Source organism: Sphaeramia orbicularis, chromosome 7 (assembly GCF_902148855.1).
Source record: "Sphaeramia orbicularis chromosome 7, fSphaOr1.1, whole genome shotgun sequence".
In the NCBI taxonomy this organism is placed as follows: Eukaryota; Metazoa; Chordata; class Actinopteri; order Kurtiformes; family Apogonidae; genus Sphaeramia; species Sphaeramia orbicularis.
The window spans coordinates 52,482,736-52,498,593 of record NC_043963.1 but is presented as its reverse complement, the minus strand read 5'-3'; the positions used below and the strand labels follow the sequence as shown (position 1 = coordinate 52,498,593).

Sequence of the window (15,858 nt, the reverse complement as noted above, 5' to 3'; positions counted from 1 at the left end):
AATCTTAAAGTTAATGGATTTTGTCAGTTAAGAAGGACAGAGGTGAAACTTGATAATACAAATGCAACCTGACACTTGCATCAATGTGCTTTTTTGCCAATAAAAGGCTTTGAAACTTAAAAATCTTTTAACTGTTCTTCAATGTTTTATATCACATCATCATGTTTAAAATTTTAGGTCACCACGAACCATTTAAGGGTTAAGATTACATTTGAACCATCACTTACAAGAAAATGTGTTATGGACTTTTGCTTAGGTTTAAGGTTCCACAAATACAGAGGTTGTTGGGGACATTAAGAAAACTCATCTACAGCCTTGTGCTATGCTCTTTCAAACTGTTCTGCTCACTCAGATCAGGTCTAGAAGGAAGGGTTTTTGTTGAAGAGGTGAGCACGTGAAACCTGATTGTAACAAGATGCTAATTTAGTGACCGTGATGAAGTCATGTGACTGTGGAGTAGTTTAAGATTTATCATTTTTTTGCATTTTACTTCTGGCAATTGCATTTTTACTTCAAATATCCTCCAAGTGGATTTTATTAGGAATGTCTTGCTGAACATAAACCCTACATAGGACACACAGACACTGAGGAACACATCACGTTACTTTTTGTTCCAGGGATGGGGGCCGATGCTATCTTCCAATTTAAAAATCCATCATGCCTGCAGACCTCCATCATCTGAGCGGACTAAGTCAGTAGTGGTGTAATCCTGGGTGGCAAGACAAAATCAAAAGGATTTTTCCTCTTCAATGACCAGTTGAACATGTTGTCTGTTGTACAGCCTTAATTCTTTGTTCTAGAACATTCTCCCTTCCTGCAGGAGGTCTGGAGGGTTTTGCCAAAGAGGTTGAGAGAGGTGATGTCTGGTAAATACAAACTTAAGCAGAGCCCATAATTAGCAGCAAGTGGAGTCTGCCAAGACCAAGGCCAAAGGCTTTTATATGTCAGCTTGTATGAGGCTCAGCTTAACCATCTATTAACAGCTTGCCTTTGTCTCCACCTCACCACTGATTAAATGGAAATGAAATAAATGAGCTGTCAAAAATCTTAACTTAATATTGATTTGAGATTTATTTAGGTCATAATTCAACAAGATTTGAATTAAATATTGTCCCTAAAATTTTGCACAAAGAACTGGCATGGCAGTGCAAACAATACAGCAGGTCGACAAATAAACGTGCTTTGATACAGATCATCTCCATCTTGTTTTAGTACCACAGACCAATGAGAACACAAGCATTCGGACATGATGCTTTTGAGACCATCAGACGATTCAAAAACGAGCTTTAGAATATTGATAAATCTTCATATAAAAACTCTTTGTAAAATAAAGCACAGCCTTAGGATAAATATTACAGTGCATAAAAGAACATGCAGTCAACTAAAAAGGGTAAAACTTGGTATGGAGTAGTCTGCCACTGCTTTAAAGTACGGGATCTAAATTGTGTGACATGCTACAGGTCAGGAGAATATTGGCAGCTTGATCAAAATGCAAAAAAAAAAAAAAAAAAAAAAAAAAGGTATAGAGAATACTACGACCTTTAATCCTGCACCATAGGAGTGAATCTTTCTATTTTTTTCAACAAAAAAATTTGACAAGCCTCAGTGATAAGCTTCAAGCTGTACATTATCTTCAACATGACACCATGCCATCATTTTCAAAATATTGCTTGTAGATGGATGGGCTAGTTAGTATTATAACGCCTTAACGTAATTAGTAAAATCAGTCAAGAAATATCTACAGTATACAGTTCGAGTAAATAAAAAGAATGGAACATTTCAAATCCTATCCTCTAGTTGTGATCTATTGCTACTGTATGCTCATGTAACATTGCAAAGTAAGACTTGAATGTAGATCACATTTAACAGAAACATATAAAAACATCTGGTATTTTCACTAAATACATTCTGGCATTTATCTAACATTTGGTGCAAACAAATGACAGAGCTGTAGAAGTTGCCTTTACAACAATCACTCTCCAGTGTCAGGACAATATTTCCTCAAAGTTACAAAAATGGATCTTGTGCAATGTAACAATACAGAATAGATTGTTTATGTGTTACTAATTTAGTGGAACACAGTTTTCTATGAGAGCTTGAAGTAATCTGGGTTGTGATTCTTTTTCAGTGAGATATTTTGCAAGATATGCAGATTTTTCTGAAAAACTGGACGTTATCCCAAACAAGTCTCTAGCTGTGTTTCTCACGATCAATTCCAAGTCAGCCAGCCCTTAGAGTTTGAGCATGAAAAAGACCTCACTGTTTTCAGAGTCTGGGGATGACTGGGGCTGTCTAAGGGAGGGGGTTCCTTGAGGGGTAAGCTGACTCAGTAGGTCTAGGCTGTTACAGGGACTCCGGGCCACGCAACACGCCCCTTCGGGGTTCCCCCGCTCCTCAATAGGGCTGCTGCTACTTCCGCTGCTGATGCTACCAGTTAGGCTAAAGCTTGCACTTCTGCCTTGGACCAGGCCCTGGAGCCTTTGCCTTTCCTGTGCCTTCTTGGCTCTGTTCGCAATGTAGCGCACACGGCTTTGGCTCCTTGAGGATGTCCTTCGCACTAGGGTCTCGTCAACACATTCCTCCTGAGGGTCATTAGCTTTGTTTTCAGGAGCAAAGTCGCTAGCAGTTAGGGGCTCCACATCAGTTAGCTTCCGGAGCTGCTCTGTGAGGTTGCAGGGTGGCTTGGTTTTCTGCAAGCCACCCTTGTGGAGCTGGTCTCTGTGTGGCCTGATAATGAAGCTGCGGCTGATGCTGCGATACTTGCTATCAAAGTTACAGGAGATGTCGTCAGATGTTAGATCCCCAAGGCTTTTGGACATACAGGTTGTAGCTGCCACCGATGTAGCTGTGGAGGAAGGTCGACTTCTACCTGATGACTGCTTGAGCTCTTCCATGAACAGGCGGCTCCAGGTGTGCCTTCTTTGAGTCAGTGTGTTGAGCGAGTCCAAAGATGCTTCCTGAGGGGACTGCAGCGGGCGGGACTGAAGCTCATGTATGGGACACTCGCTCTGTGGAAGGTTGGGGTTGGACTTGCTCTTGTTGACTCGCATGGTGTTGCAAGGAACTAAAGCTGAGTGACGGCAGTTGCCCCAGGGCTGATCACAGGTGCTGCTGGCTGAAGGTAGGCTGCTCAGGCTCTTCCTTGCAAGGTTTGGCAGGGACAAGTCAATGACTGTGTCACTGGAGGAGATGCTGGAGGAGGAGGACATGCTGTCTCGATGGTTGCCAGGCTCCAGCTTGCTCCAAAGCTGGTCATTCATAGTAGCATCTGTGCAGACCTGTGGTATCGCTGACTGGGTTTGGCCAACTGAGGCCACAGGAGCATGAACATAGCCTTCACTTTTTGTTCTTCTTACTGGTGTCTTTGATTGGGGACTGCTAAACATTGCCCTCTTGGCCTGGACTGACTGAACTGCAGGTGCTCCAGCAGATTCAGCACTAGCTGGTGGCTCTGCTCTGAGTGCTGATGTTAAGTCTGTTGAAACATTTATTCTGTCTGCAAGAGTTTCTTGGGTTTCCGTCTGGTTTGGTGCATGCTCCATGGGTATCTGGATGTTTCTGTTGGCCAGGCTCTGATTACTGAACTGTGATTGGACAGTTTGCTCAGCAGGGGATGTTGGAGGGACTGGTGTGATTCTGGGAGGAGCTACGTATCTTTTGGCAGGACTATCCATTGCCTCATTAGTAGAAGATGACAATGAAGATTTTACATTTATTGCTAAGGGTGGTGAATGCAGTGGTGTGGATGGAGAATGATGTGAAGCCGAGGTGTCTTCTGGAGTGGAGACAGAGCAGCTCAAGTGTTTGTTACTGGTGTCTTCAGATTTTAGTGCAAGAAATGGAAGGTGGGGGACTGTTCTTTGCACTCTGGAACAATCTGTAAAGAGAAAAAAAATATCTTTACATCTTTTCTATCATTATTATTGCTGTTGTTATTAGTTTCATATCTGAGGCTGTCAAATTGCCAAACATTATATTCAAAGTAAGCTAAGGGAAAGTCACATTATTTACTTTTTTCTAAAGGTATATTTGAGAAAATTATTTGTCTGTTTTGAACATATTTTTCATAACTTTTTATTAAAGAATACATTAATAAAGCTTCATTAAAAAGTTGGCTTAAACAGTGAGTACTTGTTAACCAAGGCAGATTTGTTCTTCCTCTTTGGAAAAAAACACAAACAAAATATAAAACCAGCCTCTTGTGCATTTATCATATACAGGGTGGGGAAGCAAAATTTACAATGAACATTTAGTTGTTTTTTCTCAGCAGGCACTACGTCAATTGTTTGAAACCAACATATATTGATGTCCATAATCATACCTAACACTATTATCCATACCTTTTCAGAAACTTTTGCCCATATGAGTAATCAGGAAAGCAAACGTCAAAGAGTGTGTGATTTGCTGAATACACTCGTCACACCAAAGGAGATTTCAAAAATAGTTGGAGTGTCCATAAAGACTGTTTATAATGGAAAGAAGAGAATGACTATGAGCAAAACTATTACGAGAAAGTCTGGAAGATACTATTAAAGAAGAATGGGAGAAATTGTCACCCGAATATTTGAGGAACACTTGTGCAAGTTTCAGGAAGCGTGTGAAGGCAGTTATTGAGAAAGAAGGACACAGAATAAAAACATTTTCTATTATGTAAATTTTCTTGTGGCAAATAAATTCTCATGACTTTCAATAAACTATTTGGTCATACACTGTCTTTCAATCCCTGCCTCAAAATATTGTAACTTTTGCTTCCCCACCCTGTATATATCAGTAACTTGTGCTTGATAGTCTTTCTAGCTGTTTTGTTCCAAGATCTCAGTAGTTTACTGGACAGGCAAGATGTAATTGTGAGAAATGCATTTGAGTCCATTGCATTTGGGATAAAATCCTACTTTTAGTTAAACTCTTAAAACACAGAGATATAACAGTCAAAAATAATATATGATGTGCACAAAGTGTCATGAATTGTGTGATTTTTTTCCCCCTCTCTGCTGAAGTCAGAGTAAAGACTTTTGTTGACAAATTGACCAACCAGGGGATTTTCAGTGTTCCTGGCTGCTCTTACACCCCATTCAATTAATGCACTGAAGAAAAAAAGGTAGTATGGTGCTCTTATCATTTCTACTGGTATATTCTAGAGTGTCTAGGATGTGCAGAGATGGAGAAGAGCTTCAACACACAGCAGCAATCATCAGAGAAGCAGGTTGGTGAGACAGAGTGTGATGGGTGAAGTGAAGGTCCAGGTACACAGGATGTATTCAGAAAGGTATATATGCATTCAGCGGTTTACCTGGCTCTGGTCATCCCCTCAATTCTGCACTAGGAACAGAGAAAGCGTGCAAAAAGGGACAGAGAGGAAAAAGGAATTTAGCAAAACTGGAAAGAAGTAGGAGAATGCAGGCAAGGAAATGGCTTACAGGAAAGAAAAGCATCTGAACAGGAAAAAAAGAGCCATTGCATAAAACCTACAAATTGAAAAATTAAGACACACAGTATAGCACTTGTTACATTGGAAAAGAAGACAAAGACAAAGGTGTCAAGATAATGAGACTCAATATCTGCCAGCATCATATGACTGAACAGATGTCAGTGCATATCTGGTATTGTGATGAGACTCGAGAAAACGTAGTCTAGCTTTATTTCCCTTGTAAGATTTGGTGCAGGAGAGGAAACACTGAGGGCCCTCAAATGACAAATACAGGAGCCTACCAAGGAGTGGAACTGAGTGGAGCAGCTGGGGTTCAGTGGGGTTCACTCCCTTGAAACATGTCATGTAAAAATGGAGGAGTGTGGTTTTTTGGTTTTTTTTTTGTGATGTCCAGACCTCAAATAGTGGTTATGGCGCAGTGATAAAGATTACTACTATAGAGATGACGAAGTTCACCTTACATTACGTTGCTTGTTGTGACGGGGAGTCAACTTGTGATGTACAGGGGTTGGACAAAATAATGGAAACACCTTCACCTCAACATGATAATGCCCCAATCCATACAGCTAGAATTGTTAAAGAATGGCATGAGGAACATTCTAATGAAGTTGAGCATCTCGTATGGCCGGCACAGTCCCCAGACCTCAACATTATTAAGCATTTATGGTCAGTTTTAGAGATTCAAGTAAGACGTCGATTTCCACCGCCATCGTCTCTAAAAGAGTTGGAGGGCATTCTAACTGAAGAATGGCTTAAAATTCCTTTGGAAACAATTCATAAGTTGTATGAATCAATACCTCGGAGAACTGAGGCTGTAATTGCCGCAAAAGGCGGACCTACACCATATTAAATTATATTTTGTTGATTTTTTAAGGTGTTTCCATTATTTTGTCCAACCCCTGTATGTCCTCTGTTGTCTGTGATGGAGTGGAGGCAGTGCATACATGAAGCAGATGGCTGCTAAACCATACAGACTGAAGCTATGCTGTTCATCTGTTTTTGTTTTTTTGTTTGTTTGCCCAAATATCAACTTTTCCCAGTTCTTCCTCCTTTCCAGTGTCTATCTCTTAATTTCTCAGTCATATATGACCAATTTATCCTACATTTCAGTCAAACAATAATCAGTTGAAATCATTACTATGCACAAGTAACAGAGGACATACTTTAAAAGATGATGCTGTCATAATAAGCAGAACAACATAATGTCAACTTCATCTTATTGAGCATATTGTATTATTGACAGCAAAAACAAAGTATTCTACAATTACATTCTGCTGAACCTGACTGAACTTAATTTTACTAAGTTGTAAAAAATATCTAGTGTATTGTACATTAACTTCTGGGCCTTAAAGTTTACAAAATCATACATTTCAATAACTTAAGCAAAACTACTTGTATTCATTTTGGGTTAAACACTTACCACTTCTCTCATCTGCAAAGCATGGGGAAAGTTTCAGATACAGGAATTTAATGAGAGGCCATCTTAATAATTGTAATTTCCCAGTTTGGGATTAATGAAGTCCATCTATCTCTCCATCTATCTATCAGGGTTGGGTACTGAAATTAAAAATGTCTCATTTTGGTGCCGCTTCAGTGGGACTTGCATCAAATGTTTAAAAACAACTATAAGAGTTATGGTTTGGTTTTAACACAGTGCTTATCAACAAAAAACTTTAAACTGAATCCATTATTCATTCACTCCACCGTCATCCACACTTCCATCAGCCTGCCCCAGGGCAAGAGGGGCAAGATGCAATTGCCCTGGGAATGTCTGAATGGGATTTGAACTGCTAACCCCTCTGGTTATTGGACTACCTGCTTTACCTCTTGAGCCACAGTTGCCCCTTAGTGTGCAGAGGGGGAACCATGCACAGGATACACTTGATAGCAGAGAGCTATTTGGGTTAAGTTGTATTCATCTTGTGTTAAATTATTTGTATTTAGATGTTCAGACATGTTCCACCACATTAACTCTGGGGACCATCATCTCACTGCCCTCTCGGCTGCCGCGTCTCCACTACAGTCGGACCCACTGCCAATGTAATCAGCTGTGATAGTTGCAAGACTGATTTGGCTGTAGAAAACAAGCAGTACCTGCACATCTGCGTCAGCCCACTTATCATACAATATTCTTTCAATTGTAAAATCTGTTGATCCAACCAAATTATGCTATTTATTATTTGTCTTCGGCTGAGCTTAAAAATGCTGCTTACTGACATGATATCCTGCTCTGGGTATACCCCATGAGCATCAATTAAACTTTTAAACTCCGCCCAGACGTTCTACCTGGTCGGTACCCTAAACAGACCTTGCCCTGGCAGGGACTCTGCTAGACCTCATAAAAGTTCCTGTAGTGGAGACATGTACCAACAGCCTCGGCCCTGTAAAATTACCCCGAAGTTCCTGCAGTGAAACTCGCCCAGGCACCATTTAGGCACAGGTATCAGTTTCACAGTACTGTTTAGGTTCCAGTATCCAATCCTAATATTAAATAAAAGAGACATTATCAATATCTGACTATTCTAGGTGGAAGGGGTGGAACTTGAACAAACCATGAGGGACATGGGAGTCTACCTACCTTTACTAAGACCTAAATACAGTTTCATATGCTACTAGTGTTTGGGGGTTATCTACAGTTTACACAAATGTCCACTGCAGCCACTACACAGCAGCTATGCTGTTGCTGCTAGTACTGCCTCAGTAACGCTACATCTTACCAGCAAAAAACATGGGGGATTTATGGCGCAACTCTTCCATTTTCTGGGCGAACAGGGCATTCATCTCTCGCTGCAGGGTGCCTACGGCTCGTTTGCGACCATCAAGGACCGAACGCGGAGGCAGCATAGGCGGTGACTCCAAACTGCTTAGACTGCTGAAGCTATCACAGCTGCTACTGTCACTGGGTGACAGACCATCATTTGCATCGCTGTTTGTGAATGGGACATGTGCTGCGCTGAAAACAGCAGCATAGTCTGGGCATGTTGCTTGGTGCTGCCAGTGGAGTTTGGTCTTGCAGTCTGGTGTGAGGCTCAGTGCTGGTGTTACAGTGTTGGGGAAGCATCTGCGGGGGACACTGCAAGACCGGACATTCCTCTGTGTAGCATCAGGCTCAGGTCTGATGTACTGGGCACCCAATGTTTGCCTGACACTGGATCTGGGGAAGGAGATAGGTCGGAAGAGGGCTGGGGGAGTGTACTGAAACTGGCCCTCTGTGTGGGGCTTGATATGTGGTGAAGACTGTGATGGGTCTGGTTGTGCAGCTAGGGGCTGCGGCTTGGCTATAGGCTCTGGCTGGACTTGCCTCTTGGTTGAGGAACAGCGTGGACTTCTCTCATGTTTCTCCCCATCTCCCTTTATAGATTTGCGCCCCTGCCTTACTTCAGTCTGACCCTTCCTTTCAGCCTCTGGACTCTCCTTGGAGCCGATCACACATGTAATGCAGTTGGAGGACATCCCCACCCTGCCCGAGCTGTTGAGCGCAACACGCGCGAACACCCCTGGCTTCATATCCAGGGGGTCATGAAAGCGGAGCCGACTCGCACGTTTCAAAGGCTCACTCCGAGGTTGACGAGGAGCAAAAAGTGGGCTCTTACCTTTGCCCTCCTCAGGATGAAGAGCCCCATTGGTGTCAGGATGGTCCCAGGGACCCTTGGCTTGGTGGGATCCCAGTGAGTCCCCGTTGCGATGTTGTGGTGTTGTGGGCTGGTGAGAGGCATCAGAAGAGGCCTTGTCCCTGTCCTCAGGCTCTCTCTCCTCACTAGCACCCTCCGAGCTGTAGTCTTTGGTGTCAATGGCAATCTCTGGGAAGCCTTTCTTAATTTTGGGCTGGCCTTTGGTGGGTGCACTGGCAGTGCGGCGCAGGAGGTGAGCACCAAATGGGTGCTTACGGCTGTGCTGTGCAGCAGCATGGCTGTCCAGGGAAGCCTGCTTTGGGTTTCTGTGAAACAGCCCTTTTATGCCGGTGGCTGCTCTGGCCTAACAAAAACACAACACAAATTATCGTCAAAAACACATTGCAAATGATAACTAACCAAACTAATGAGCCAGAGATGAGTCCTACAGGAGTGATGTCTGTCATAATGCAGGTAAAATTATCAACACTGCATTATTGTAATCACGTATTGCTTTTTCTGTACAAAGAACATGCTTCAGTAAGTAAAACACAACTCTCATGTATTCAACACAGTTTTTGAAAGGTCACGTCCAAATGATCACTTGATATCATTTCAATGTCCATTCAGCTGCAACCCATGCACACAATCTTTGAATACCAGTTGGATTCAAAGTTGTTAGATTTGGGGGTGTAACAGTACGTTCCTGCCTGAAATGTAGGCTAGTATGTTCAATTTATGAAAATTTTCAAGTCCAAACCACTTGCCATGTTTTCACATTTTAAGGGAACACCTGGGAAGATGCAGGAAAGAGCTGATCAGTCATGAGTGAGATGTTTGCTCTGTCAGCCCTTGGAAAAAAGGGCTTCAATCTCCCATTATGGACATTAACTCTTTACCTCTCCAGTTTTCTATTGCAAAAAGTTCTATAAAATTACAGCCCGGAAACACAGCAAATGTGGTAGTTTAATTGGCTACAGTATATTTACATAATTAAATATATTATGCTAGTCAGGTTTCTGAATGTATAGCTGAATGAATCCTAATGGGAAACTAGCCATTTATTAAGATTTATATGAAATTTTCCTGTGGCTTTATTGCTGTGCTGAACATACACACCACATCATTACCCCAGAATGGAGATGTGCTGAATACGTATACTGTTACACCTGAGGTTAGCATTTTGAGTATGTACACAGATTGTGTACAGCAGCAGGCAATCATTAGTTAATATTAGTAACACATACTTGAAACCTCTTGTAAAGGGTAATGCTCTGGTCAACACAGAATAGTTTGGGGGTCCCAGACTGTGAGGTTTTGCTAGAATTAGACCCTTTTCCCCAAGTTTGTTTTGTGGTACAAAAGGGAAAAAAACCACTGGCATTTTCATCATGAATGTAAAGCTTTATAAAACTGTGACTTGGTGTTTCTAGAGAGAAGTGTAAAAATCTGTGGAGTGTTCCTACGCCTTTACTTAAATTTCTGCATGGTGAAGGTCACATGATACAATGAACCAAGGGATGATATAAGGGACAGAAAGACAGACCACACTGATGACTATGAACCTCACTGTAACATTCTCCAACATGACACTGGACCAGTCCATACAAATGTGGCCTTCAAACTCAGATGATGTTTGGATAGGGTATTAATATATCTTACCCATAAAACATTTCTGGGTTTTTGACATCAAGATGTTTTAAAAATGTAAAAAGTAGATCCAAATAGTATTGATCACTGAAATGAGTGGTTTACTGAATATCTAGCAAAAAGGAAACTTAAGTACATGACTAGGACGAGACAACAATTAAGTCAAGAAATCTTTGGTTGAGATTTAAAAAAGAAAGGAGAAGAGGAAGCTGCACACATTAAGCTGTGAGGCAAAGAGCCTCTGCCTATGAAACCATGAAATAGAATTCTTGACAGTGCAGTAAAAGAATTGTTCTGGGAATAAGGATTCTTCCACAGTAAGGACTGCCCAGGAAAAAGTACCACGGCAAAACAGTGAAAAAGGAAGCACAATGCTTTTTTCTGAATCTGGTGATGGAATCTATGTCATTTTGGAGGATATGGGCAAGATGCAAACTGTGCATTAATAACTTTACTGCAAGTTAGACATTCAGACAAAATGGCATCATTATCAAACTTTGTGAAAATTTCCTGAAAGATGTTGTTTAGGTGCCAAAATAAAAGCAGCAGACTCAAACTTGCTTTATTTTTGCGACCAAAAACACTGAACTACTGACTTCAGGAAATAAAAATTTGGACCCTAAGTTCTCATCAAGCAAAGCATCACTATAATTCAACCATCACTTGACTGGAGTTTCACCCAGTGGCAGATTATTTAAATTCTAATTTTATGGTAGGCTACATGTCATCCAATCAGATAAATAAATTGTGTTGCAAAATATGGAAGCATGTTGTATGGAGCTAATTTTCAACCAGAACAACTCACTAATAAACAGTTTGGTTTGCAAATGCAAAACAGGATTAACAAATTAATACATTTTGCACAGCAAACCTGTCAAAGAAGTATACTGCATACTGTATCTCTGATTCATTATATTTCTGGAACAAATATTTAGCAGATTTTTGGCTTCATTATTTGTCAGAGTTGAAGTCTTCAGAACTTGGCATAATGCACACAGTTTTAAAGTGACTGACTGCACTGTGTGCTGCAGCACAGGCCCACCTACTTTGAACACTTCAGAGAAAACTTGCAGCACAAACAAAGAGGAGTTTTGTTTTTCCCCCAAAAGTTACATGATGTTGTTTGTCTTTACAGGATGTATCTTTAGGGACATGACATTCTAGGCCAATAAAGACACAATGGTTTTACATAACTGGATGTTTGATAACTAATGCCGATATCAATTCTACTGGTTTGTTTATTTTTTGTTCTTTTGTTGCAAACCACTAGCATGGTTGAAGCTAGCTTATATAAAACTAGCATACTAACCATAAGCAAGCTAAACTCACAGTTTACATCAATGATGCTGACCATAACTGACTGATTAGTTTTGATATCAGAGACAGTTCACAGAAAATGGGCCACTGTGGATTCAAACAAGACACTTAAAACGTAATGTGCTTGCATTTGAAAACCCTCGGCCTTCAATCCACACCAAAGGTTTTGCACATACGGACAAACGGATGACGAACTGATGACAATACCCTGTGGCAAGGGCCGAGGGTAAAAACTATTCTCCTGCATATCAAGCAGAATTTAAGGACTCAAGGATTCTTTGTTTTAGCAATGTGGGGAAAGAATTTTGGGTTAGGCCAACAGGTTGCCTACCACAAGAGGCTAGGATAATTACTAAATTGAGTTCAAGTGTCAAATTAGAATTTAATGTGGAATTTACCTAAACAAAAAACTTGTGAGAATAAGCACATTTAATGAAATTTAGCTATTACAGCACAACTTCCATGTCCTCAGTGTTCAAAGTGGAAAAGCATCCCTCTGAAGCTGAAACTGAAGCACTGTGGTACTGTTTATCTTTCAGATGTTCATTGTGGCCAGTATGTATTTACTGATTAAAAATTCTTTAATTGTTTGGTAATTCATTGTAGCCTTGTAAGTACAAGCTGCACTGACTATACATATCCTGACCAAGGAAAATAAAATTCTCACTTTGTACAGTAATCTCAACCTCGCTTTTCTGACTCCGTCCATAATAATATACATTATATAGACTCAATGTCATCTAAAATGAACATTTATTTATAACATAGTGTAGCAAACTATTACATGATCAAAAACATTAATTTTAGCAAAAAATGCCTCTGCTTTTAAAGTCTGGAATCGCCAGAAAATTGTTATGTTAAAATGGGGTCACGAGTCCAAAAAGGTTGGGAATCACTGTTCTATAGTGAAAGTGGAAAAGGATCTCACCAAAGACATTGGAACAGTATATCCCTGCATTGCAGAACAATGAAAAAACTCCTGAGCTGAGAGAAAAACCACCTCATAGAGAAAAACAGCAGCAGGAAGCTTATGCATCTTAGCAGGTGTCCTGATTCACATCTCTGTTCTCGGTCTGCCTGGTGTGTGGTGGAGGTTAATCACATTGGATCTACTTTGGAAGGTCAGTGAAATGTAGGCAGATCAAGCCTTCATAACTCATGGAGACATGAGTTGGCCTTTTAATTTTTAATGTTTGCAGTTGACTGATGGTAAGTGGGGGTGCAAGGGGTAAGGTGTCACTTAGGTAGCAGAAAGGGTGGAGCGTGAGGCTCATGCAAGATGCTGACTGGGTCTCACTACACCTGAGTTCTGAGTGGCAGCTTCAGGACTCCTAAAAATTTCCTGCCTCTAAATGGAGCGTTTGGAAAAAGAGGAGTCCACTGAAATTACAAACAGACAAAGGAAGAAGAACTGAGATCAGAGAAGGAAAGTGGCAGAGACAAAGAGAAAACAGGTGGTAGGATTGGGGTGGAATTGAGGGGGGGTAAGAGAAAAATCACAGCAGGAGACACAGCAACTATGAAGAGGAAGTTCAAAGCAAGGACAAAGTGAACAACTTAGAGGCCATTTAGAACATGGCTCAAAAGAGCTGAGTGCACTCAAAGCCAAGCAAAACAGCTAATGGGGTCAGAGGGAAGATTGGATTATTTAAGAAACAGGAAAAGCATTTCAGCAGGAATAATTCCTATAGTTGTTCTGACAGAATCAGCTGTAATCTAGTCTAAAACTAAACTGCAGACTACATACAATCCAGTGAGAAACTCATTTGGACATGGCAAAGAAACTAAAAGCTGTAAAAAGGTATTGTAATATCCTGGTGTCATCAAGTGTCAACCCTGTGTTTCCTCAAGGCTTCTTTGTTTTAGCAATGTGGGGAAAGGATTTTGGGTTAGGCCAACAGGTGGCCTACCCCAAGAGGCTAGAATAATTGCTAAATTGAGTTCAACTGTCAAATTAGTATTACTGTGGAATTTACCAAAACAAACAACTAGCAAGAATAAGCATATTTAATTAAATTAACCTGTTATAGCACAATCTCAATATTGTAAAAGTTCCACAGCTTGAAAGGACAGGTTACAGATGTTAAAGAGAAGACAAAGGAGGAGGACAAAGGTAATATGGGACTAAAATCTGGCTGAAAATGGCTGTAATAAAATCATTCTGTTTCCAACCCTGATATAATTTCACTACTAATTAGTAGACTTGGTGACATAAGTTAAATTTACATAACCCTCCATCCTCGCTCTCCTCAGTCAGGTGTTGCAACAGCCACAGGTCTCCAGGTCTTGGACCCTTCACTTCAAATCTAAAGTCGTCTGCAGAGTCCTGTAATGTAGCCTAATGGTCTATTATTTCAAAAACTATATCAGTGGCAGTATTAGGTATTAAGATAGGTATCCTGTAGAGTCCCCCCCCCCCCCCCCAACAAATTTTAATGAATCCTTTCACTAATGTCAGAAACCATATTTTAGATAAAATATTGTCACTTAATCCATCTTTTTTAATATTTTAATGAGCAATATTTTTCAATATGCAGCTTTATCTTCTGTTTAATAAAAATAGTTTTACACGTTTGTTATCAATATTTTCTTGCTGGTGTTAACCTACAGCCATAAGTCACAGTGTGATCCGATGTTTATTTGTTTTTTAACTATGTTTTTACACAACACAATTAGGCAAAAACTGTTTTGTTGAAAACCATAACATTATTTGGCCTCTCTACTGTGCTTTACTATACAAGCATTTACACACTGGGGATACATGTTGTACATGTTTTAACCCTATAAACTAAACTGTGACAATGCATTATAAATATTTAAGCACTTACGGAATTTTTACAAGAAAGGATTCAAATGTTTTGGCTTTTTCAGTAGTACCTACCTTACCAGTGATGTCATTCACTGCGACATGAACAAAAATGGAAGCTTCCTCCATACCTTCCAAGTACACATGACGATAACCTGCATAGACACATGCACAAAAATCAGCGGGTATATCACAATGTCTAGTTTCCAGCAGTGTACAGACCATATACTACTGAATAAACTTTGTGTAGCTCCTCAGAGTTTATTCAATACTGTATTAAAGGGTTTATAAGCAAAATTTGTGCATACTCACGTAAGGCTTGTGTTTGAATCAATGTTGTGCTCATAACTTGTTTGTTGATGTTAGTGAGCTCTATTTTTAAGCTAATGACTAACCATTATACCAGCCTATACACTGATTTCTACGTTAGGAACACAGGTCGGATTTTCATTAAGAAATCCTTGCAGTCACTCCCAATGGCACTCTCCTACACCTCTTGTGTGGTAGCAGTGTGCAATACTATTAAGTTAGTTGTCTTAGAAATTCAGCCAACTGAGACAAATGATAAGACTCCCAGCACAACAAAGAATAATGCAAATTTCATATACCCTCATGCAACCCGGCTCATGCCAGCGTCTCTACCTTGACGTTTAGTGTCTAAATCCTTAACTATGTCTAGTGATCGTGAGGAATGTTTTGGTAGCAAGAAATCACACTTCAAGTCACTTTAGAGTTTATTTTATAAAGGTATATTTGAGACGTAGCTGTGATCATTGTGGCAGAAAGACTCAATAGCAGTGATCCAGTCTCAATGCCATAAAAACACAACAGATTTATAAAAAGAATAGTGTGATACGTGGAAAATGTCGGCTTGGCCCATAGTGGTAGCTTAATTTACATTGATGCAGACTTCTGTTTTACATAGAGCCAAATAGCAGCAGGAGCACTTGCTTTAGAAACACTTAAAGAAGACAGGTGAGGTTAGTTGTAGACGATCTTTGACTGCATTCAAGTCACTACTTATCTATCATGTCGGTTATCATGTA

General features: G+C 40.4%; 1 protein-coding gene across 14 annotated transcripts in view; it reads right to left on the bottom strand.

The window, feature by feature from the left end:
• Positions 1 to 1,047: 1,047 nt before the first annotated feature.
• The window catches only part of plch2a (phospholipase C, eta 2a), a 273,662-nt gene continuing 258,851 nt past the window's right edge, over positions 1,048 to 15,858 (bottom strand). For 4 of the 14 annotated variants that reach the window (XM_030139855.1, XM_030139856.1, XM_030139860.1 and 1 more), the window contains 4 exons: positions 14,888 to 14,967; positions 13,309 to 13,386; positions 9,022 to 9,403; positions 1,048 to 3,877 (listed from right to left, as the gene is read on the bottom strand). In XM_030139855.1, the coding sequence (XP_029995715.1) occupies positions 2,232 to 3,877; positions 9,022 to 9,403; positions 13,309 to 13,386; positions 14,888 to 14,967 (2,186 nt within the window). In that variant the 3' untranslated portion in view covers positions 1,048 to 2,231. Of the gene's footprint in view, positions 3,878 to 5,290; positions 5,320 to 6,848; positions 6,861 to 8,145; positions 9,404 to 13,308; positions 13,387 to 14,887; positions 14,968 to 15,858 lie in introns of all 14 variants that reach the window. The other 10 variants (XM_030139859.1, XM_030139857.1, XM_030139861.1 and 7 more) reach the window with 9 other exon arrangements.